The sequence below is a fragment of the Artemia sp. Qi Xiang Cuo genome, chromosome 10 (assembly GCF_049724085.1).
Source record: "Artemia sp. Qi Xiang Cuo chromosome 10, ASM4972408v1, whole genome shotgun sequence".
In the NCBI taxonomy this organism is placed as follows: Eukaryota; Metazoa; Arthropoda; class Branchiopoda; order Anostraca; family Artemiidae; genus Artemia; species Artemia sp. Qi Xiang Cuo.
The window spans coordinates 18,637,167-18,661,325 of record NC_142803.1 but is presented as its reverse complement, the minus strand read 5'-3'; the positions used below and the strand labels follow the sequence as shown (position 1 = coordinate 18,661,325).

General features: G+C 34.2%; 1 protein-coding gene across 1 annotated transcript in view; it reads left to right on the top strand.

Annotated features, from left to right (window-relative positions):
- Positions 1-24,159, top strand: part of LOC148947539 (carotenoid-cleaving dioxygenase, mitochondrial-like) — a 197,680-nt gene that overhangs the window by 26,558 nt on the left and 146,963 nt on the right. Inside the window, exons 5-8 of the mRNA XM_089095298.1 lie at positions 1,241-1,446; positions 13,820-13,960; positions 20,494-20,601; positions 22,835-23,041. Of these exons, the coding sequence (XP_088951424.1) occupies positions 1,241-1,446; positions 13,820-13,960; positions 20,494-20,601; positions 22,835-23,041 (662 nt within the window). The remainder of the gene's footprint in view (positions 1-1,240; positions 1,447-13,819; positions 13,961-20,493; positions 20,602-22,834; positions 23,042-24,159) is intronic.

Sequence of the window (24,159 nt, the reverse complement as noted above, 5' to 3'; positions counted from 1 at the left end):
AGCTTTTGAGAAGTAACATCTGAATTTTCCCGTTTCAAATTTTGGTAAAAAAAAAAATGTATTTCATCTCACACTATTTGTAATAAAAAAGTTCACGACATCAGAACGTGTTATTAAAAGCTATTGAAGTGTTAATTTAGTTAAAATTGTGGTTTTCAGTTCACCACTTTTCTGATTTGTTAATGTTACAAATGTACCCATTTTAACATTTATTTGTCGTATCATTCCACACTATTCCAGCACCATCTAATTTGTTGTAATTTTATATGAATTAATGTAGTTGACTCAGTATTGAACTTTTTCCAGTCAATATTGGCCATTGAAAAGCTTCAGTTTGTTGTAGCATGTCAAAGCGGCCTCTGGTTATTTTTGTGCGGATATTTATGAATTAACAGGGTTTTTATTTCTATTTTGTTCTGCTGTTTTGAGACTTGGAGATATCAAATTAAAAGCTGTCAAGCTGATCTTAAGCTTCATTTAATAAGAGAGATAGAGAATCAACCATTTTTATAACATTTAATTTCACCATGGTTTACGAAAAGAGGCTTATTTACCTTTTTTCATTTAGGTGTTTTGTTCCGTAATACAGTAAAACAATAATCATCTAATCTATTTGTTATTGTACCTCATTTGCAAAAGAAGAGCAACATAAAACAATGACACATAGTTATAATAATTAAAATTAAAATTATATAATTCTACCAATTGTTTACAGCTATATTTCAAAATTCTGGGTTATCACTAGGACTACTGTATCAATAGTGATTTATTTGTGGAGGGAGGGGGCTTTTAGGGAAGGTGAGGTGATTTTGAGTAAAGAAAAAAATAAGTAAATCATATGCAAAACCTTGGAAATTGCGAGAGAAAACAGAAAAATATAGAGAATAAAAGCTTAGTTCTTCTCTTTCTGGAAAACATCCCATACAAAAGACTGCTGCCTCAGTGCTAATTTCAAGTACATCAAAATGTCGTAAACAATCTTTGAAAATAGTTCTGGAAATCACAAAAAACAATATATATTGTATCTTTAAAGTTAGATAGTTTTCTATATCCCTGAGATAAATTTGTAAATATAATCCTATAAATCTTCAGCTGGGAAAGTTTTAAAGCGTCAAAACATAAAAGTTTTACTATTTATTAACTGCCAATATTAAGGACTGCTGAATGAAGCAAGTTAAAACTTCTTGAAAGAGTATTATAAGTTCTACTTTTATTTTATTCCAATTTTACTTTTATAAAGGTGGAGAATTCCCCAAAGGAAGGATTGTTGCATCAATTCCAATTGACAATAAGTTCAAAAGGTCGTACTTTCACAGTTTTGGCATTACGGAGAATTACTTTGTTTTTGCTGAGATATCACTAATATTCGATGCCCTCACATTTTTGGCCAGCAACTTCACGCAAACAGCTATCTCTAACGCTTTTAAGTGGAATCCCAACTCAATGGTAAGCAGTTCTGTTGTCTGTTCTATTTCTGTTTTTATGGGAAATTATAATTATTCCACGTTCTGTACAGAGGTGCCAGCTCATAAAAATGTAAGGAGACAAGGTTTTTTTTCTAGTTCTTTTCTAGTTAAAAGACAAAAAAAAAATATCTAGAGGGGGGGGGGTTAATTTTTGTTTTTTCACATTTATTCAATGAAACTATCCCACAAACAATTTTCTTTAATCAAGGGGTAGACCATTAGCCTTTCTGCCTTCCCTTCAATCCGTGACCCTAATTATGTCCTTCATGTTTCAGATTTCATTACAACTCTAAAGTATGTCAGCCTACTAAATAGAATGCCACTGAATTATTTAAAATTTTGTAATGTTCTTCCTTATATTCCACCTTGGAAAAAACTGAACTTTTGTAAAAAATATATACATTTTAGGTATAATTTTACAGTTTGAGATTTGGGATAGAAAACTCTCAGTTAGAGCTTATGCCTATTTAACTGCTCACCATTTTTTTTATCCGATTTTTTCTTTAATTATGTATTATTCTCTTTTCTTTTTTTTTTCTTTTTTTTTTGGCACTCCACTTTCATACGATTCCATGAGTCACCTATATACTAATTAATTAATTAATTGATTAATTAATAGAAGGGATGTAAATATGTTTCGTAAAATGTATGAACGATGAAATGTAATTAGGCATATTACATTATTTAATTGTTACTTTATTACACATTATTATTTTTTTTCATAGGTTTTCCAAATTTTCCGTTTATATTTATTTATATTTTTGATGATCTGTTGCTGTCGATCACCTAAGATTAATCTAAAATTTTAAAAGACATTGCTATCAAAATCATCTGCATCTACACGCATAGGTGTGATATAGGCAGTGCCGTTACAATTGATTACATCTAGTCACTAACATTATAGGCAGCACAATAGCAAAGCCTAAGTAAAAAACGATAAAATTTCAATATTTTACTTACTTATTTTTTCTTACCAAAGCAACTGTGTCTGGAAGGAGTTGTCGGAGAAACTTCAGACTGTGGTTCTTTTGATTAGAAATTGAAAGTACTATTTTGCTTTTTAAGAGTCAAAAGTTGTTAGAGGGCAATTAACCCTCCTCCCACGTTTCTTTTTGTTGCCGTCCCGCCAAAACCATGCAATCAAGATTTCGGGTTAGCCGTATTCATAATAGTGGAAAGACCCAATAACTATGCCTCCATGGATGACATGACCCCCCTCCGCTTTCTCACAGCACGTGGGGTAAGGGCTGTAATTTATATAATTTGCCCTTAGTTTACACATAAGTTTTTATGGGAGATTTGGGGCATGTTTGATCCGTGGTTTCCAAAAAAGTTAAAGATATTAGGCCGAAACTCTGGGAGAATGTTGGGAAGATGCGGAATAAAATCAAACTCAACATGACTATTAAATCAAACATGACTATTGTGACTGTAGCTACTTTGAACTACTTGTCACTCTGACTTCCTTTTACCGTGACAACTTCAAACTGAGATCACTTAGATACTTTGGCTGCGACTATTTGCTTCGAACTGTGACTACTTACGACTGCGACCACTTGTGACTGTGATTGCGACTACTTACGATTGTGACTACTACTACTGGTGACTGCGACTGTGATTGCTTGCGAATACTTGTGCCTATGACTGCAACTACTTGCAACAGCTTGCGAATGTGACTACTTGTGAGTATGACTCCGACTACTTGCGACTCCGACTACTTGCAACTGTGAATACTTTTTTCATGTGACTATGACTACTTGTGACTGCAACCGCTTCCAAATACGGCTTCTAGTGACTGCAAATTCGACTACTTGCAACTACAACTGCTTGTGACTGCAAAGTGGACTATTTGTTGCTATGGCCACTTGCGGCTGTGGCTGCTTGCGACTGTAACTACTTGTGACTGCTAGTGATTTCGACTGTGAAGGGCATTACATGTGATTGTAACTACTTGTGACTGCAACTACGACTACTTGCGACTGCAACTTGTTTTGACTACGTCTTTGATTACTTGTTTCTGCGATTGCGACTCTGATTTTGACTACCACTTGTTGTGACTGTGACTGCTTATATTTTTTTTCAGATTGCGACTGTGACTGTTACCACCACTTCTATTGCTACTGCAACTTTTACTAGTATTAGTACTATTGCTACTGCTACTACTACATACTAACATTTAACTAAATCAAAAGACTATAAGTACATCCAGAAGGTGAAAAAATGCTTATCTGCAGGATCTTTGGAATGGCTCAGTTTATTAAGTTGGGAATTTCAGGAAGTATTGAACTCCATTAAAAGACACAACGTGCATCCAGGTTGTCAAAAGAGCTTACGTGGGAGTATCTACATTTATCTACAGAACGGATACGGCTATTAAGTTAAAACTTACAGGGAATGTTAGTGGAAGCGTTAAACTAAATCAAAAGACACAATATGCTTCCTGGATGTCAAAACTGCATATCTGCAATATCTCTAGGACAATTAAAGGTATTAAGTTGAAACTTTCATAGAAAGTCGAGGTGGATGTTTAACTAAATCTAAAGACACTATTTGTATCGAAATTCTCAAAACGGTGTGTGCAATATATCAGGAATAGTAAGATCATTTTGTCGGAACTTTCAGGGAATGCTGAGGAGTATGTTGAATCCATCGAAAGACACTATGTGCATCCAGGTTAAGAGTGGACGATATGAAAATTGAAAATTAATCATGCCGAATAGATTTTACCGGGCCATATTGGGACGTTTATCATTGGGTAAATATATACGGATTTAAATAACTGCCCTTAATTGCACTCTATAGAACTCGGATAGCAGGGTTTCAGTCTTTTGTCTGATTTTAAAATACACAGTCGTAAAAAAAAGTAAAAAGCGGACAGATATGTAGAATTTTGTTTCCCTTTCAGTATTAGCCTTTATTCAAATTGAGAAAAAACTAGAAATTTACAAAAGAAGAAGGATCAATTAAAGAAAAACGTAAGGACGTTTGATAAAATGTTGACAGGAAAGAATACACTTATTTAGCAAGGGCACGGGCAGAAAATATTCCAGGGGGGCAGACGCCAAAATACCAGTGGTGGTTGGGGGACATGGAATATATTTCAGGATATTTATTTTAATAGGAATAAGTTTATTTTTAAATACTTTTAGTGAAAAACTCTCAAATAAAATGAGCAATTAAATTGCATACAAAATGTAACAAAATACATAATATGTTAAACAAATGTTCCTCGCAAAGGATCGCTTTATCTAACCAATGATGTATATAACTATGGGGTAATTTATCTTAAAAGAAAATCAGACCAAAACCAGAATTACATAAAGATTTATTGCTTCTACATATTATAACAGGTGGGGCCTATACTTGGCTTGATATAATTCTCTTTTCCTTAGAATAGTTTACAGAAAGACAAAAGATAATAAAATATTATTCCGCCTGCACATATAGAACATTTTGATTTGATACGGGCCATGTAAAATGTATCTCATTCATAACAGGACAGTTCTCCGCCTCGAACTTAACTCCCTTGTATATTCATATATTTAAAAACTAACCGAACAGCGAAAGATAAAGGTCAGTTCAAGATTACTATCTAGCCTTCAAATTGATTCTCTTTCTTTTTATTAGCCTATTCAACTAAATAAAATGACCAAGTTTCAAAGATTTTTGTCACAGGAGAATCTAATCAAATTGTTTGTGATAAAAAAAAACTGGAAGTAAAAAGTGACTTGGGCCAATATCCACCAATCCCTTTTATATTCAGACATTTAAAAACTTACAGAACAGCGAAAGAAAAAACTAAATTTTTCTTTAGTTTACCTTTCTACCATTTTATGGCACCAATCTACCACTTTACCCCAAAGAGGACAAATTTGTAATCAATTTAAAATCGTGAGAAGTTAATTGATTTAAAAGTACCAGTAACTATATTTTATACTTCCCAGTTGCAAAAGAAGTAATGCCAAACGGTGGCAGTACTGGATTCAACCAAGTTGATTCACTTTATTTGTAATGAAATTAGGCTCCGTTTGGTGATCTGTAATTGCGTATCAGCTACAATGAGGGGGGGGAGAGGGGGGAGTCTTCTTTAGTTGGGGATAGGGTAGATTCCTAAAAAAGTAGATATTAATGGACGTGAGGCTTCAGATAAATGTTAAAAGAGGTAGAGAGGAGTCGGAATTAATTAAAATGTTTTTCTATACAGCTAAAATATTAAATTCCCATATCTACCAACACAGAGGGGGGAAAAGCAAGGCAGGTCATAATCAGCCCCACCAGTAAATTTCTTTGGGGTAACAAATACTGCTAGGACCTTAGTTTTCAGAAATTTCAAATTGTAATATTTTTCTTTTTTCTATTTATATGAAGTACTTCAATGTATTTAAACAAATGAATGCAATGTATTTATCGATAATAAATGCTATTGCAGAGCTTGTAATGGCTTGAGTTATTTAGAAGCTCAAAAGTCTGTCTCCTCCTTAGCTCCTTACTCTTTACTGTGAAGTTTGGCTTTTGTCCAAATTTTAAAGAAACTTTGCAACTGAAAACAAAAAGATTTTTCAAAGGACTAAAAAACTTTAGTTTAATAAGTAGTGTGTTAAAAAGGGGGCAGTTCCCCATAAATACAAAGTAATTTCAATCTGTTTTGAGTTTTAAACTTGCTCCATACTTTAGTTGAAAAACCTCTTCTATTTGTTTTAATATATTTCAGGAGACTTTAAAGAATTATGAATACAATACTTTTCGTAACGCAAAAAAATATCAACATTTCAGTGATCTGTGTTTGGATTTTGATGTTGATCAAATAGTTCATGATAACTGACGATAAGTAAGGAGAAATTATAACGTATGACGGGGTGTATTGCCTCCTCAACACCTCGCTCTTTAAATTGTGTTCTATTTCTTTAAAAAACCACTTCTGGAACACAAAGGTCATTTAACTGCAGTAACAAATAATTTTTTTTTTAAATGCCGAAACACTTTAGTGTGAAGATCGAGGTGTTGAAGAAGGGGTAACTCCACTCATATATATAATAATTTCTGTTCGTTTTAAGTTTTAATGTTGCTCCTTCCGCTCAGTTAAAAAATCTTGTTTTTTTTATTTAATGATGCTTAGAGACAAATTAAAGTAAAAGTACATAAAAATGAAAAAAAGTAAGTAATTACAAACAATAGACGAAAAAATAGCCTACTTATAAAAACGAAGATATAAACTCCCAGATGTATGTTCTGTTGAGCAATGCCGAAGCGTTGGACGGATGTTTTTTTTTAACAATATCGACAGTTTTGAATTTGGTTATCAAACACCAAAATATGTAATGTCTTTAGACTACTCGGTGTTTATAAAAAGTAACGCATTATTAAAGTAGTTTGGTCAAAGTAAAACGTTAAATTTAATAATATGAAAATCAAATAAAAATGCTTGTCCATTATTTGCAATATAGTTTTAAATACCAAAAACAAATATATTTGATACCTTTATATTTCATAACCGTAGAAAATTAAATCTTGTTCAAAGTGGCAACTAGGTAAATACACTCACTCATGGATAACACAAAATATGTATCCGTTCAGAGGGGATAAATTCCCAGCATTCCGTTTAGGGGAAAAATTTATGATTATGGTGGCTTTATATTTCAGCTCAAGGCTCTTGCGTTGCAAGCAAAAGTTGACAGCATATCTTTACCGAAATTACCCCTTATTAAGTTGTTTACTATAATCATATAAACTTTCTTGTGTACTAATAACTGCACTAATTGCTAATTAACAAATGCATATTTAGGATCACCATAAGAAGCTGATTCTTTGATTTAATGTTATCAATAGTTAGGCTCTTATACTTTCGTTATTGACAAGGATCGTTATTTACTTACCATTCATTACTATGAAATATTTGATTGTTTTTTTTTGTTGTTGTTGTTGCTCGAACCAAATCATATAGCAAAAATGTTTCTTGAAAACTAGAAAAGAGTCACTCAATCACAAATTAGAACTTGTATTTTCCTTATTAAGGGTCAAAATCTATTGGCAGGCAGCCAATAATGGAGCAACACACATTTTTCTATGGTTTTTCTCTATTCTGCTCTCTTACCTTTGGTTTCCTTATAATTACTTTGTAGTAACAAATATCCAGGGGGGGGCATGGCCTCCCTGCCGGCGCCCATGTTATTTAGGGTAAATTATTTGACAATTTATATATTATGCAACTTTTTTATTGTTTACACAGGATTTGTCATTAGGAAAGGGAATAACTGCAACAATAAGTCAAGGGAATTTGACTGCAACTACTTTCGACTGTGACCACTTCCAATTGCGACTGCTTTCAGGCAATTTTAAAAAGGTTTTTTATCAACACCAGAGCATATTATTTGCATGTGGGTGGTTAAAAATTTCTATCAGCAATAGCCTTAGAAGAGCCAAGGGTATTAAGGTGAAACTTTCTGGGCTTGTTGAAAAGGATGTCGGAAAGTCATTGAGGGGAAGGGGGCTAAATACCAGACAACTAAAATTCATATATCAGTCATGCCTCGCCTCCAACATACCCCCAGACAAGAATGAAAAAATAGGCAATTTATCGATTTTTTCAAAGTAGTATTTATGATTGAGGAGGGGGGGGGGAGAGGGCTAAAACCCGGGTTAACAAAAAAAAGGATGAATACATTACGGTGAAACTTCATGAGGTTTTGACCATTATGAAAAAAATTGCTAATTTTGATCAAATATCTTTGGAAGAAGGGGTGTGAATACAGACTTGGGAGGTAAACGGATTGGTATCGATCCCTTTATGTCTTGTAAAAAGCACTAGAAGTTCCAATCTTCAGCTGAATGAACACTTTCCAAATTTTCTATGACAATTGCTTGCATGCCAAAAAGATAAATAAAATCAAACTTCATTGCTCTTTACTTATATTGCGTTCCGTAAATTTTTATTGAAAACTACCAGCAATTTCTTCATTTTAATGCAAAATTTTAAGAGGACTAGTTAAATCATGAGAAAATAATATATTCTGGCCCACAAAAACTGATCACAGTGAGTAGAGAGAAATAACACACCCTATAGCCGCACAGTATCTGAACCCCAGCCGCACAGTCGCAAGTACAGAGACCACCTTCTCCACACTACAAATTTTTATTTGGTTTTCTTAATCTTAGGTTTAATGTTTTACATTGAACAAACTACTTTGATAGTGCGTTATTTTTTATAAACAATTGAGTCTAAAGGCATTAAATATTTTGGTGTTTGACAACAAAGTTCAAAACTGTCGATATTCTTAAAAAATATCATAAAAAAAAGTTTTAATGTTGCTCCTTACTTTCAGTTCAAAAAACTTGTTTTTTAATTGAATTTCTGATTGTCTTTTTTTAATAACGCCAGGATACCTGGCCCCCTCCACGGAAAAATCCCCATTCCCACAAAAATATCCTCAGGGCAATTCAGTCCTGGCGAAAATTTACCCCGAACAATTAATCATAACATCTCAACACCCAAACTGGAATCGGTAAAGAAGAAGCAAGACTAAAAAGAATTTGTTATAAGAATTCTGGCAAATGCATCAAACGCAATCTTTTCCCTGAAAATTTCTCCCCTCTGAAAACTTCCCTCTTCTTGGAAATTTCTCCCCGTGTAAAATCCTCCCAGGAGAAAATTCCTCTCCTCCCAACCTGAAAAATGCATGCATATTCCCAATATCAAATAAAGCAATGGGTATATTTTTTAACTTAAAAACCTTTCATCAGGGGGTGAAAGAGGTCTTTTTATTCATAAAGATATTGTCATTGGGACTTTCAAGTATTCTGAATGTAAAAGCTATCTAAAAATTTGATCGGATGATTTTGGAAGAAGGTTACATGGGAGGGGGCCTAGTTGCCCTACAATTATTTTTTTCACTTAAAAAGGGCTCTAGAATCTTTTATTTCCATTAGAATGAACCCTCTCTCGACGGTCTGTGCCCACTGGATAAATACGATCACCCATAGAAAAAAAAAACAAGTAAACACGCATCCGTGATCTTTCTTCTAGCAAAATTACGAAATTCCACATTTTTGCAGATATGAGCTTGAAACCTCTACAGTATGGTTCTTTGATACGCTGAATCTGATGGTGTGTGATTTCCATTAAAATTCTATGATCTCGAGTGGGCTTTCCACCTTTTTTTTAAATCAGACAAATTTTCCCAGGCTCTTAGCTTTTGATGGGTCAAACTAAACTTAATGAAACGTATATATTTGGAATCAGCATAATAAGCCAATTCTTTTGATGTACCAATTGGTATTAAAATCCTGTTTTTTAGAATTTTGGTTACTATTGAGCCGGGTCGCTCCGTACTTACAGCTAATGTTTAATGTACCGTGAACTGTTTGATTACTCACAAAATCCAAACAGAGATCATTGAACTATTGATCGTTTTTTCTGCGTTACCAAAAGTACTGTATTCAGTAAAACTTTACAGTTTCATGAAATGTAATTAAACAAATAGAAAAGGATTTTCAACTAAAGTAAGGAGCAAGTTTAAAACTTAAAGCACATATAAATACTTTGTATATAAGCGGGACTGCCCCCTTCTCAACACCTTGCTTATTAAACAAAGGTATTTTAGTGCTTTGAAAAATCTTATCTTTCCAACTGCAAATTTTCTTTAAAATTTGGAAAAAAGGCCAAACTTCACAGTAAAGAGCAAGGAGGTAAGGAGGAGACAGCGCGCTTCATATAAAGAATAATATTTTCAAATAAGTTTCAAATCTGTTTCTTGCTTTCAGTTGAAAAGCTCTTTTTTTTATTTAACTTCTGATTGTTTTCCAAATCATACCCAGGCCTAGATATAATTTGAGGTAGCTGTTCCTTAAATCCCTGTTTAATTGATTTTAAAATGTGTAAATCCATAATCGTACGTGTATTAGTACCATCTTACGTTTGAATTTTCAATTTCAATTTTGGATAAAATTTGAATATAGGCTACTTAAAAAATTGGCGATGAATAGTAATTTTGGTAAGAAGTCCTTGTTAATGCTACTACAAAATAATTTCACTTGGAAGAATAGAAGTATCATTATTTGTGTGGATGGAAATTCTGTGAGAATTTTGATCTTCTACGTAACTAAAGCCATTACAACCTCTAAAATAAGATTTTCTAATCAATAAATACAATATCTAGGTTTGTTTAAATACATTGAAGTACTTCATAGAACTAGAAAAAGAATATACATTCATCTAAAATTGCTGAAAACTAAGTTCCTTGCAGTGTTTTCAACACCAAAGGGATTTCCTGGCGGGGCTGATGATGAACTGCCTTGCTATCCACCTCTGTGCTGGTAAAATGGGAATGTAACAATTCTGTTGTATAGCGAAACAATTTAATTAATTCCTACTCCTCCTACCTCTTTCAATATTTATCTGAAGCTTCGTGAAGAGTAAACAGTTTGTCCATTAAAATGTACTTTTTTAGGAATCTACCCTATCCCCACCTAAACAATAACTCACCCCTCCCTCATTATAGCTGATACGCAATTAAAGATCACCAAACGTAGCCTAACTGTATGACAAATAAAGCGAATCAACTTGGTTGAATCCTGTTCTGCCACCATGTGACATTGCTTCTTCTACGACTGGAAGACTTAAAACATAGTGATTCATACAATTAAATCAATTAGCACCTCATAATTTTAAATTGATTGCAAGTGCATCCTCTTTCGGTTAAAGTTGTAGTCTTGTGCCCTAAAACAGCAAGAAAACAAAACTTTCCCCTGGTCCAATCTGATGTAAGGTCACTTAAAAAGGAGCTTTAAATTTACGCTTGAAAGAGCTCCCTCCCAATTATTTTGGACCTTTGGTTTGATACAATCTCCCATGGGAAAAAAACAAAACAAATAAATATACATCGACGATGTTTCTTTTGGAAAAAAAAATGCAAAATTCCACATTTTGAAGATTGGAGCTTGAAACCTCTATGGTAGGGTTATCTGATATGATGTACCTAATAAAGAGCTTTTCAATAAGATCGCTTGTTTTTTTTTTGGGGGGAGGGGGTTCCTTTTTTCAAAAATCAGGCCAATTTTCTCAGATTTTTGGTTTTGGGTGGGTAACAATAAACTGAAAGAAGTCTAAATATTTAGAATTAGCATAAAAAACCAATACTGCCGGTGTAGCAATTGTCACGAGAATTAAATTTCTAGTTTTGGTGAATATTGGTCCAAGTCACTCTTTACATGCAGTTTTTTTTTCACAAACTGTTCGATAAAATTCTCTCATGACGAATTTTTTTTTTTGAAATTGTTAATTTTTTTTTTTTAGTTGAATAGGATAATAAAAAGAAAGAGGGTCAATTTGACAGCTGAATATTAAGTTTAAAATTTGTTTTTCTTTCGATATTCTATTTTCTTGTTCTTAATGTATGAATGTATAACGGATTTAAGTTCGAGGGGAAGAATTGACCTGTTATGAAAGAGGTATATTTTAGATGGCCGTTATAAAATCAAAAAGTGGTATCTGTGCAGGCAGGATGATTTTTGAGTATCTCTACTCCTTGTGTAAAGTATTCTAAGGCGTAGGAAATTGTATAAAGGCAAGTCTTCATCGGTTATAGTATACGAAAGCAATCTTTCTGTAATTTTGGTTTGAGTTTGATTTTCTTTTAAAATTAAATACATAATAATTAAATATATTATTGATTAAACAAATTGATCCTTTTACTAGGAATCCTTGTGGTATAAAATTCACTGTATTTTGTTTCATTTTGCAGGCAATTTAGTTGCTCTTTTCATTTGAAAGTTATTTTCTAAAAGTATTTAAAAATAAGCTTAATCCTACCAAAACAAAATCCTTAAATTTTTACCATGTCACCCAACCACCACTCATATTTTGGCGTTTGCCCCCCCCCAAAAAAAAAGTTCTCTTGTATATAACACAGCACGTTTGTGAACTAACTAGGCCAAGTTCTTCTTTAATTCCTTTTCTCTTCTTTCAAAATCTTTGACAGCAGTCTAATTTGACGGAGCATTCTCATTTGCATAATATGTTGTCACATTCACTTGGCATGTTAGCCTATAAAAGCTGACACCATAACTTTATATCACTTGAAGAGTGTTATTTATGCCCACCTTTTGTAACTAAATATGCAAAAGATCATGAGTTTCTAATATAAAACTGATGGTAACAACTTTTAGTAGAAACAAATAAACTTATGGAAATTTTTTTTGAATTAATTAGGAAAAAAAACACTAAAAGTCAAATTATTCTTTTCAAAATTCTCTACAAGACCATGTTAATTTTATTATACTTGTATTTGCCGTTCTTTTAGACAAGTTGAAATAGAATTGGCACGAAAAAGCCTAATTTAGGAAGCCCAGAAAAAAAAAATAGCAAACTCAGATTATGTTGCTAGATCAGGGGAACAGATAGAAATCAAAATTGATGCCTTTATGCGTCTGGTGTTGCCAGACAATCTAAAAATATTTAACATGGAAGAGATAGCTTGGAATTTTTCTCTTCCGTTCCCCCTTAACAAAAGGGCTTATGAGAAATATCCCAAAGACAGCTAGGGTGTTAAGTATGAACTTTCAGTGAATATTGAGAGGGATGTTGAACTCAATCAAAGAAATATTATGTGCTTCCAGATTGTCAGAAACACATCTTTTTCAGACCATACAAAGCAAACGTTCTGGGGGATTGCAGTAGCCAGTCTCCTGTTGAATTTTTAATCGTTTTAGAATTTTGTATTGATCTATACCATCATCTATTTTAATTTATAATCATTTTAGGTTTCATTCACTCTTTTATTGTAATTACTTGTCGTTTTAAGAAGGTTGTTTCTTTTTAGTTCATATTAGAAGTAGCAGCTGATTTTAGCTTTAAGACTGTTATACAGCGTTATCAATGCTTTGAAAAGACAGTACCAGTTTTCTGACTAAAACTGTATAACAAGAGATTAATTGTACAATCTGAACAGCAGGTTAAAAATTAACCATAATAAGAAGAAAATATTCGATAAACTAAAATTTGAATAGATATCCTAGTCAGAAAAGAGCAAGCAAAACCACACTGCACCGGAAATTTTATATTGTACCAAAAGATTTGCGAATGTACTGAATTATACCAGGACCTCTAAATTCTGCTAAAAACGGTACAATTGTGCTGGTTTTGGTCATGCTGCTTCTATGGCTTGCATTGTAACGATGAAATCAGAGTCCGGGTAGAAGTAGCTACCCAGCTCTGGGTATTAAGGTCTCAACAAAACCATTTTGAAATGTTTTTTATGCAAAAGTAAAATCGTTATTTTATCACGTTATTTTATTACACGTATTTTAAACTTAAAAAAAATTTCTCGGCCTTGATATTTTTTAGAACTTTTATTTTTCAGTCAAAATTTCATTTAGTGCATCGAATAACTGGTAACAGATCCGTATTTTTGGCAGAGCCTTTCTTTACCTTTCATCACATAAATGCTTACGAAGAGGAAGGCCACGTGGTTGTTGACTTGTGTGGCTCGGCAGACGGTAGAGTAAGTAGCCTTTCTTTAAACAAAAATCTGCCCATTTTTTCAATACCACAGATTAAAAGTTTTCAGATGGTGGTCATATATATTTTATGCAAATGAAGGGGGGAGTAAATACAAAGTGGGGTTCTTTCCACGAATGGAATTTCTTCATTAATGTGCTGCCACTTCTATCGTTTTTCATGTTTGGTCCTGCTTTGTACTTTGTTGGCAGGCACAAGTGCTGCGGTTTTTTTTTTCTTGGGGCGATACAAATAAAAATCATGCTCTGTTTGATGATTGGAATAGAAAACACACAGATATTCGGAGAAATATTGGATTTTGGAGGTCCCAACGTCCTAAGGCCCATCCCATGCGCACTTTCTCCTTGCTGGCCTTTGTTTTTGGAGTCACACTTGTGGTGTTTTGAGCATCAAAACATTGCTCTCGAGTCATTTTTTTCCCTTGAAACGAATGGAAATGACTTCACTGAATTAGGTCCTGGAGACTTTTTTAGTTAAGGTTTTATAATTCCACTGTCTAAAATAATTAAATTAGTATGTTTTATGCTAAAATCATTTTTAGCATGAAACATAAAAAAAAACCTTCAATGACTTGGCGCTCTAGTGATTATATATAAAACTTTCTAATATTCTTGGGCCCAAATATGGTTGATCCACTTGACAACTACGTTTCCCCAATGATCAAACATCTAAAATTAAGAATATTAAAAAGGTGCTGAAAAATCATTCTTGCTTCACTGCTTTTAAAGATATTTAAATTAACTTCGCATCAGTTCTTTATAAAGAGACCACATAAAATCAATTTAGATTTCCAGACTTTGGTTTTTTCAGTTACCTTTGGAAAAGTGGAATAATACTGGAGTAAATACTAGAATAATTTTGGAATAACAAACAAATGATATGTGGCTAAAAAAGATTGTGGTTCGTAATTGTGGCTCGTAATTTTGGTTCATAATATGTGGCTAAAAAAGGTTGTGGTTCGTAATTGTGGCTCGTAATTATGGTTCGTAATATGTGGCTACTAAAGGTAGTGGTTTGTAATTGTGGTTCGTAATATGTGGCTACAAAAGGTTGTGGTTCCAAACTTTCTTTTGTCCGAAACTTTTTTCGGCCCTTAGATATGTCCTGAGTGATTTATTTGGTTTATCACTTGTTATTTCTAATTAATATTATTATATTAAATTACTATTACTCATAATAATAATTACTCAAGATTGCCCAGGTGAAGGCTGGGTTTGACCAGGTCTATCTGCAAATGCCTGCTGTCAATCTACCTACCCCTTTCTCCCCGAACCTTCTTTATATTTATCCAAAGGATCATGGATACTTAGAAAATTAGAGCGAAGTACCACGCTCTTTCAGGCTTCAAGCACACTCAACTAAAAGATCCCATCAACTAAAAATCCAGTGCCCCTCCTTCATAATAGCTTATGCGTATTTATGCAGCACTATGCGTAGGGCTGTATCCAGGATTTAGTTCAGGGGGGAAGTACAAACAAAGATAGGTTATTATCAAATTTTCTTTGTGCAAAAATTTGTTTCAATGTGTTTTTGTTACTTTTATAGAATTCGGAAAAAAATTCGTGGGTAGGGGGGGGTTCTAACGAGGCTTACCCCTTCCCTGAATGCGGCCATGACTGTCTATAATTCTATAGAACCCCAAATGACTTATCTTAGTGACAGAAAGCTTTCAAGTAAATGTAAAACCGCCATTGCACGACTTTACTTTCTCTAAAACTAGAAAGCTCAATTACTGGTTTCTGGTAATTTTAAATCGATTTACTGTCTCAAAATTTATGTCCAATGGCTTTTTGATTTGATCCCTTTGGTACAAACGTTTCGTTTTGCACCGCTAAATGGCTGAAACGCCAATTTGCTCTGGCACAATCTTTTTGCTACTTAAACTGGCGATATAAATTTCAGTTTACTTTCTATAGATCCTTCTCCTGATATTCTAGGAGTATACTTTCAATACAATCATACTTGAGAGGAAAATACGACAAACAGACAAATTAACATCAATTCGTTATCATCTTTTTCGGAAAGAAATAAAATTTCACATTTGTTGTAAACAGGGTTTGAAACCCTACCATACAGTCATCTGATATACTGAATTTGGTCGTGTAATTTTGATCAAAATCAAACGCTCTTTTGGGGATGTTTCCCCTTTTCATAAATATGGTTAATTTCCTCAAATTCATCAGTTTCATTGACTACTTGAAACTTATTGAACTTAAATATTTGGATTCAACTTAAAAATTTGATTCTTTCAATGTGTTTATTGCTATCAAAACTTCTGTTTTTAAGGTGCAACAGGAGGTAAACATCACCAAATTTATGGTCTACGAGGCAGAGGGTCTGCTAAGTAAAAAGAAATAAAAAAAATGACCACCGAAACCCTATCTCGATCATTTTTTGCAAACATATTAATTTAAAAAACTTTTTCCAAAAAATAAGTTTTTCAAAGAAAAGTAAAGAACTCCATTAAAAAAAAACTGAGCAAAAATAAAATAAAATAATCTACCAAGCGTGAGACTACCATAAATCAGCATCGATAAATAAATGAAACCCAAAACGAAAAGAAATTACAATAATCAACCGAGTCAAAGTCAAAACTAGCCGAAATTAACATAAGTTGGGGGCAAAACCCCTATGCCTTCCCAAGGCCAGAACAAAATTTACACTTTCCTGAAAAAATATTAATGTTTTTACTTTTATTACTTTAATAAATCAAATAATATCAACATTTTGATTACTAAATATCAGTATATGTATATTAAACTGACAATGCACAGTCATTTGTATTTTTTTCAGTAAAGTGGAAATTTTGTTCTGGCCTTGGGAAGGCATAGGAATTTTACGCCCAACTTATGTTAATTTCTGCTCGTTTTGAATTTGATTCGGTTAAATATGGTAATTTCTGTTCATTTTGGGCTCCATTTATTTATCGATGGTGATTTGTGGTCGAATGAGCCCTTTTTCAAGTTTCTAGGACAAAGATTTCCATAAAAACATTATATGCCCCCAGGGCATAACTTATAATCCTTGCCCTGATGGTTGTGGGGGAGTGTCCTCCTCAAAATATATTTTCTATCTGGAAATCAACTACGCTGAACAAAATGGCTATCTCAAAATTTTTATTGGATGTGTTTGGGGGAATGGTGGGCTGGGGGGGGGGACTAGTTGCCCTCCAATCACTTTTGACTATTAAAATGGGCACTAGCTCTTTGAATAACCAATCGAATGAGCTTTTTGTGAAGCTTCTATGACAACAACTTCTTTAAAAACCTTATATGCCCCCAGGGTATAACTTAAAACCCTTGCCCTGAGGGCTGTGGGGGAGTGTCCTGCTCAAAAACATATTTTCTATCTGGAAATCAACTCAACTATGCTGAAAAAAATGCCTATATCAACATTTTGATTGGATGTGTTTGGGGAAATGATGGGCGTGGGAGGGGGTCTTGTTGCCCTCCAATCACTTTCGACTATTAAAAGGGCCACTAACGCTTTGAATTTCCAATCGAATGAGCCTTTTTTGAAGTTTCTACGACAACGCTTCTATAAAAAACCTTATATGCCCTCAGGGCATAACTTAAAACCCTTGCCCTAAGGGTTGTGGGGGAGTGTCCTCCTCAAAAATATATTTTATTTCAGGAAATCAATTACGATGAACAAAATGGCTATCTCAATATTTTGATTGGATGTGTTTGGGGGAATGATGTGCGTGGGGAGGGGGGCTAGTTTTCCTCCAATTACTTTCGACTATTAAAAAGGATTCTAGCCCTTTGAATTTCCAATCGAATGAGCCTTTTTTGAAGTTTCTACGACAATACCTTCTATATAAACCTTATATGCCCCCAGGGCATAACTTAAAACCAGTGCCCTGAGGGTTCTGGGAGAGGTTCTTCCTCCAAAACATATTTTCGATCTGTAAATCAACTATGCTGAATAAAATGGCTGTCTCAAAATTTTGATTGGATGTGTTTTGGGGAATGATGGGAGTGAGGGGGGGGGGGGGGCTAGTTGCCCTCCAATAACTTTCGACTATTAAAAAGGGCACTAGAACTCTCAATTTCCAATTTAATGAGCCCCTTTTGAAGTTTCTATGACGACCCCTTCCATATGAAGCGCCCTGCTCTAAAGGAAAAAAAAAATGTACATGTGCCAACATCGTTCTTATATGCCCCCAGGGCAAAACTGAAAACCCTTGCCCCGAGGGTTGTGGGAGAGTGTCCTCATCAAAAACATATTTTCTATCTGGAAATCAACTACGCTGAACAAAATGGCTATCTCAAAAATTTGAATGAGTGTGTTTGGGGGAATGATGGGGGTGGGGGGGGGTATAGTTGCCCTCAAATCACTTTCGACTATTAAAAAGGGCACTCGCCCTTTGAATCTCCAATCGAATGAGACTTTTTTGAAGTTTCTACGACAACGCCGTCTATAAAAACCTTATATGCCCCCAGGGCATAACTTAAAACCCTTGCTCCGAGGGTTGTGGGGGAGTGTTCTCCTCCAAAACATATTTTCTATCTGGAAATCAACTACGCTGAACAAAATGGCTCTTAAAATTTTGATAGGATGTGTTTGGGGGCATGATGGGCGTGGGGGGGGTCTAGTTGCCCTCTAATCACTTTTGACTATTAAAAAGGGTACTAGCCCTTCGAATTTCCAGTCGAATGAGCCTGTTTTGAAGTTTCTACGGCAGCGTCCTCTATAAAAAGCTTATATGCCCCCAGAGCATAATTTCCAACCCTTGCAACCCTTTCCAACCCTAGAAAGGAAAAAAATAATAAATAGTACATTGTGCCAACATCGTTCTTATATGCCCTCAGGCGAGAGTTGACCCTTAATTTTAGCGGAGATGATAATCTAGGACGATTAATTAAACTCAATCCAACTAATTATTGTTATAGATCAAAATTGAAATAATCAAGGCCGAAATATATCAAAGTATTTATTGTTGTTAGAATTGAAGTCTTAATTTCTTAAAAAAGATTGGTAGAAAACCACAAAAAGTTTTTGATTCTCTGTGCATTATTTTGACCACAATTCTGATTTGTCGTTAGTCAAAAATCTTTTAATGAATTACTGAATAACGAATTTTCAAATATATCTGCTAATTTGCTGTGAAACCTCTTTCAGTTAATATATATGATGTTTTATTTATTTAAACGAGCAATAATTGTGTATATACGTGTTTATTTTTCCTCGAAATTGGCTTCATTGTTTTCTTCTGAAAACTGGCATACTGACATTTCTGGACTCAAAAACTATCTAGATAGGTCAAAACTTTAAGGAAGGATTCGTATTTTTTCCTATAGGGGTTGTATCGATCTTATGGTGACACCATGACATCAAGAAGAAGTTCACATTATCTGTGGTTAGAAGACAGGTTACAGCGGCAATCACATATATACAAGCCTACTGCGTGCTGAGGGTCAGGGCCCGGGCGAAGCTTGGACTGGTAAAGGACGAGAACCTTGACGCATCCAAAGGCAATTACGGTTCATGGGTTTTCTTTTTTTCTCTAGAACGGACAAAGCAACTTAAAGGCCCCCCATAGGCCAGGGCCCTTAGTTTATGGAACTTTCTGCCTCCTCCCATGTGTGGGATATTTGTTCGATATTTTCATATTCAGGTTATATTCATGAAACATTGTTTCGATAATGATCATAATCCCTGAAAGAATATGCCAATAAAAACAATTTTTAAGACGGGAGAGGGCTAACTTTTGAGTACCCATTTGATTGACCATATTTCAAACAGTAAGCTGTTCTAAAAATGTGGTTCTATCCCTTTCCATCAGTAAAAATTGTCATGATGTAATAATGGCATATAGGCAGCCAGGAGCGTCCCCAGGCTCATTTCATTGGAGAGGGGGGTGATCTTCGTAAATTTTACCGAATCGGTACCTGATTTATGCCGATTTTTCTTGCAGAAATCAAGAATGTTGCTAAATTTTGGTCAATTTTGCAAAATTTCTTCCGAATTTTTCGCCTTAGGTGAAAATTTTACCGAATGCCAAAAAAGTTGGGGGAAGCGTGCCCCTCCCCTCACCCTCCATATTGGGACGCCAGCCCTCTTTCCAAATTCCTTTTTTTTCAAGTGTACCTGCCTTGTGCACTGACCTTCCAAGAAATGTTTAAGCATGAATCAGAATTAATGTGCCATTTGTTAATTTGAGACCTATTTGGTAGTGATGCATTCATCGATGCTCAGTGGGTACCCATATTTTTTTATTTATTTTTTTTATTTGTGAGTCGGGAGGTATAAGAGAAAAAAGTAAAGAGAAAAGTAAAAGAGAAAAAAACAAAAACCAGAAAATTATATCTAAGGAGAACTAATGAAAACGGAGAGTTTTTTACTCTTTTTTTATTATACTTCTTAAGATCTCTAGGAATTCGTAAAGAAATAAAAGAGAGCTTGAGCATTTCAGAATTATGGACAAAAAAATTCGACCCCTTTGTCATGTGTGGATTTACCCTTATCTTAAACAGCTTAATTCTTTCTTGTTTTTTTTTTTGGTTTTTGCAGATAATGAATATGCTGACTTTAAAGAATATTGACCCTAATGCTAACGAGGTCAGACCGAAGATACCAGCTGTGAAGCCAAGGAGATACGTACTTCCTATTAATACTGAGGTTTGTAACCCTTAAAGTTTTAACTAACTAACAATTGTCGCTAGTATTTCTACCGGCTTTTGTTATTTCGAGTTCCCCCTGTAATTATAGAATAATGAGTAACAATGTATGTGCCTACTTCTCTTTATCCCTTTCTCTCTTCTCTTTGTTCCATTAACTGACACGAAAGATAAAATCCTTTCCAAAACCTGAATGTCAAAAGTTTATGTAAAAGTTTATTCAAGAATATGGCTTTAAGTAGATACACGGGTGAATTTGGTTTCAACTCTATATACGATAATTCATTAAAGTCAGGTAAAGTGAAATTCAACTCACCCAATGAGATTAATCTCTGTCCAAGTGTTAGTTCAATTCATGCTAACGAACCGGAGCCAGGAAGGTCAAAGAGACTCGCTTTCGTTTTTGCTTTGAAATGAATAAGATTATTAGACAATACGTTGTTATTTTATTTTATATTTTAATTATTATTTTCAATTGTTTTAGTTTAGTATTGCTACTGATGACAGTCACTGCATATGTGGCCGAAATATCTAGTATACTTTGTGAAACTTATCACTGTCTTTTAAAAGGATTTTACCCCTCTTTGAACTTATATTTATCCTTATTATTTAATCTTTGACACCTTAGCCTTTAACATTTTTCATCATTGTGTCCTTAGCACCTGAGTGCCTTAGCCTTTAGCATCGTTGAACTTTTGAGACTTGACCCTGCCGTACGCTAGGCGTCTGGGAAATCCCTGTTAAGAAATAAACCTTAATCCTATTACTTTTTTCAAAAATAAAACGTGAAATATTTTGGAACATTTCAAACGTACCCAATGTTTCATTGTGTATACTTTTTGGAACATGTCTGACATGGGTTGTTTGGTATTTTAGAACCTCTAAGCCAATGTTATGTTATGTTTATCTGAAGGAGTTCCAACGATTGTCGAAGAGATAGCTTATTGTTTAAAATACTTCATAATTAAATTTTTATATACCCAAGGGGGTAGATATACCAGGATGTAAATTTGAAAAAGTAAAAAATGGATGAATAATGTGATAAACGTGGATAATCATGGAATAATTAAAAAAATATAGATTTTAAGGAAGAAACAGGCCTCGTGTCCCTTTTAGCTTTACAAAAGTTGCTAAACACCGTGACAAGTTAAACAAAAAAAAAGATATGCATAATAAAATTAAAAGTCTATTTTAGGAGGGCCCAAGTTTTGGCCAAAATTATATCTTGATAGTCAGGGTCTCAAATATTTGGCAAAGACTATCCTTTTACAGCCAAAATGTAGTAGAAAATGTTGTGTAACTGAAGAATACCACTGCCTCTGCTGTCAAAAATAAAAAAGACCAAAGATCGAAAACATGTGCAAAGACTGTCTTTTTAGTAAAAACGTGTAGCGTGAAATTGTGTCGCCTAAGGACAGCACTGCCTTTGCTATCCAAAGTCCAACATCCAAAATTAAAAATTTTATTTTTAAAATGTGTTTTTATAGCAAAATGTAGAGAAAAATCTCATGTCACTGAATAATACCACTGCCTCTGCCGTCAAAAATCAAAACATCCAAAACCAAACATTTGTACAAAAGACTGTCTCATTGGATCGAAAATGTGGAGGAAAGTCTCCTTTTGTTGTAAAATACCATTGCCTTTGCTATCAAGACTCAAGAAGATCAAAATGAACAATAAAACTGTCTGTTAAGAATAAAAATGCAGAGGGAAATTCGTGTCGGTGAAAAAAAAAATACTGCCTCTGTTATGAAAAATCAAAACACCCAAAGCAAAAAGAATATTTGCAGAAAACAGCTGTTTTACAGCAAAGATGTGGAAGAAAATCTCGTGTCGCTGAAGAATACCACTGTCTCTTCTGTTAAAGATCAAAACATTTAAACAAAAAATATTTTTAAAAGTCTCTTTTTGCAGTAAAATTTGGAGGAAATTCTTGTGTTGCTGAAAAATACCACTGCTTCTGCTGTTAAAAATCGAAAAGACCAAAATAAAAACAATTGTAAAAGACCCTTTTTAGAGCAAAAACGTGGATGAAAATCTCGGGACGCTGAACAATACTACTGCCTTTTCTACTAAAAATCAAAACATCCAAAACCAAAAATTTTTGTAAAAGAGTGTCTATTTGCAGCAAAAATATGGAGGAAAGTCTTGTGTTGCTGAAAAATATCGCTGCTTCTGCTGTTAAAAATCGAAAAGACGAAAATAAAAATAATTTCAAAGGACTGTCTTTTTAGAGCAAAAACGTGGACGAAAATCTCGTGACGCTGAAAAATACGACTGCCTCTGCTGTCAAAAATCAAAAAGGTGATATCGTATGTTATTTTGAGGAACTTTTTGATGTAATCTCTGAGCTGCCTAGAATTAATTACAACTACAATGGAAAATCATATCGATATTTCTATTCTATATCGTCCCCTGAAGGAACCATTGACCCAAGTAAGGTAAGATTTTCTGACTTTTCTTATTTGCTAATGAAGACTTAGAAGTAATAAAAATGCATGAATACAGTCGGTTGTTCATTAGTGCCTCAACTCAATTCATTGGCGGAGGTTTCATGCAGGGAGGCGTGTGAGGGGGGGGGGAGAAGAAGAAACATAGCAGGATGACAACCACTGGAATATCGATATAAAGAAATCTTGTTTTCAGTCGGTACATACAGCAATATCAACCACCACAATTTTTAAATGAGGCAAGAAGAAAAATAAAATTGGAGAATTAATGAAAATAGATGGTGATACTGACAGAATGTCAACTGCTATCTTGATGTAAGTGCAGCGATTTAGCCCATTGGAAACAATGGACAATTATATAAAAATTTTGACAAGGAGTAGCAATCCCCTCGGTAGCAACTGGTTGCAAAACAGGCTAGCTTCTGATTAGGGATCAGTTAACTTATTAATTTTTAGTGCAAAAGAACAAATTAACTACAGAAAATAGCTATATGAAGCTTATAGACTAATTGAGTAAGAAATAATTGCTTTTATGCACGAGTGTAATGGGTAAGGCACACTGTTAATGCCCAAACGCCACTTCCTGTAAAAATAAATTTTGAGTTGAAATGGGTTTTAGCGGTGAATTGAGGTTTTAGCGGTGAGTTGAATGGGTTTTAGCGTCACTTGCAACCCGTACGTTGGCTATAATCCTAACACTATTAATGGTAATAATGGTAATAAAATGGTAATCTATTCCAGCCGAAAGGAAAACAATACATGCGCTTATGGGGTGAAGTACCCGTCGAGAAGTGGATAGGCTATTTATTTACCCTGCACTATTCCACTTGGCCTGTGAAGGGACTCCAAATCTTGGCAAGTTTCCTCCATTTTTGAATATTTTACAAAAAATATAAATTTTTTGCGTTTTTCAGAGTTTCCCTCTACCGGAAAAAATCCCTTCCAAAAAAAAAATTTATTCATATAAAATTGTTCTTCCACTCTTTCTGGTATTAAAATGATATCATTTAAAAACAGCAATGTAAAACGGGAAATTGTGAAGTTGCGCCAAATTCAAAGGTGCGCCCCTAAGAAGGAAATCAAAGTCTTCCCCCTTTTCCGAAAGTAAA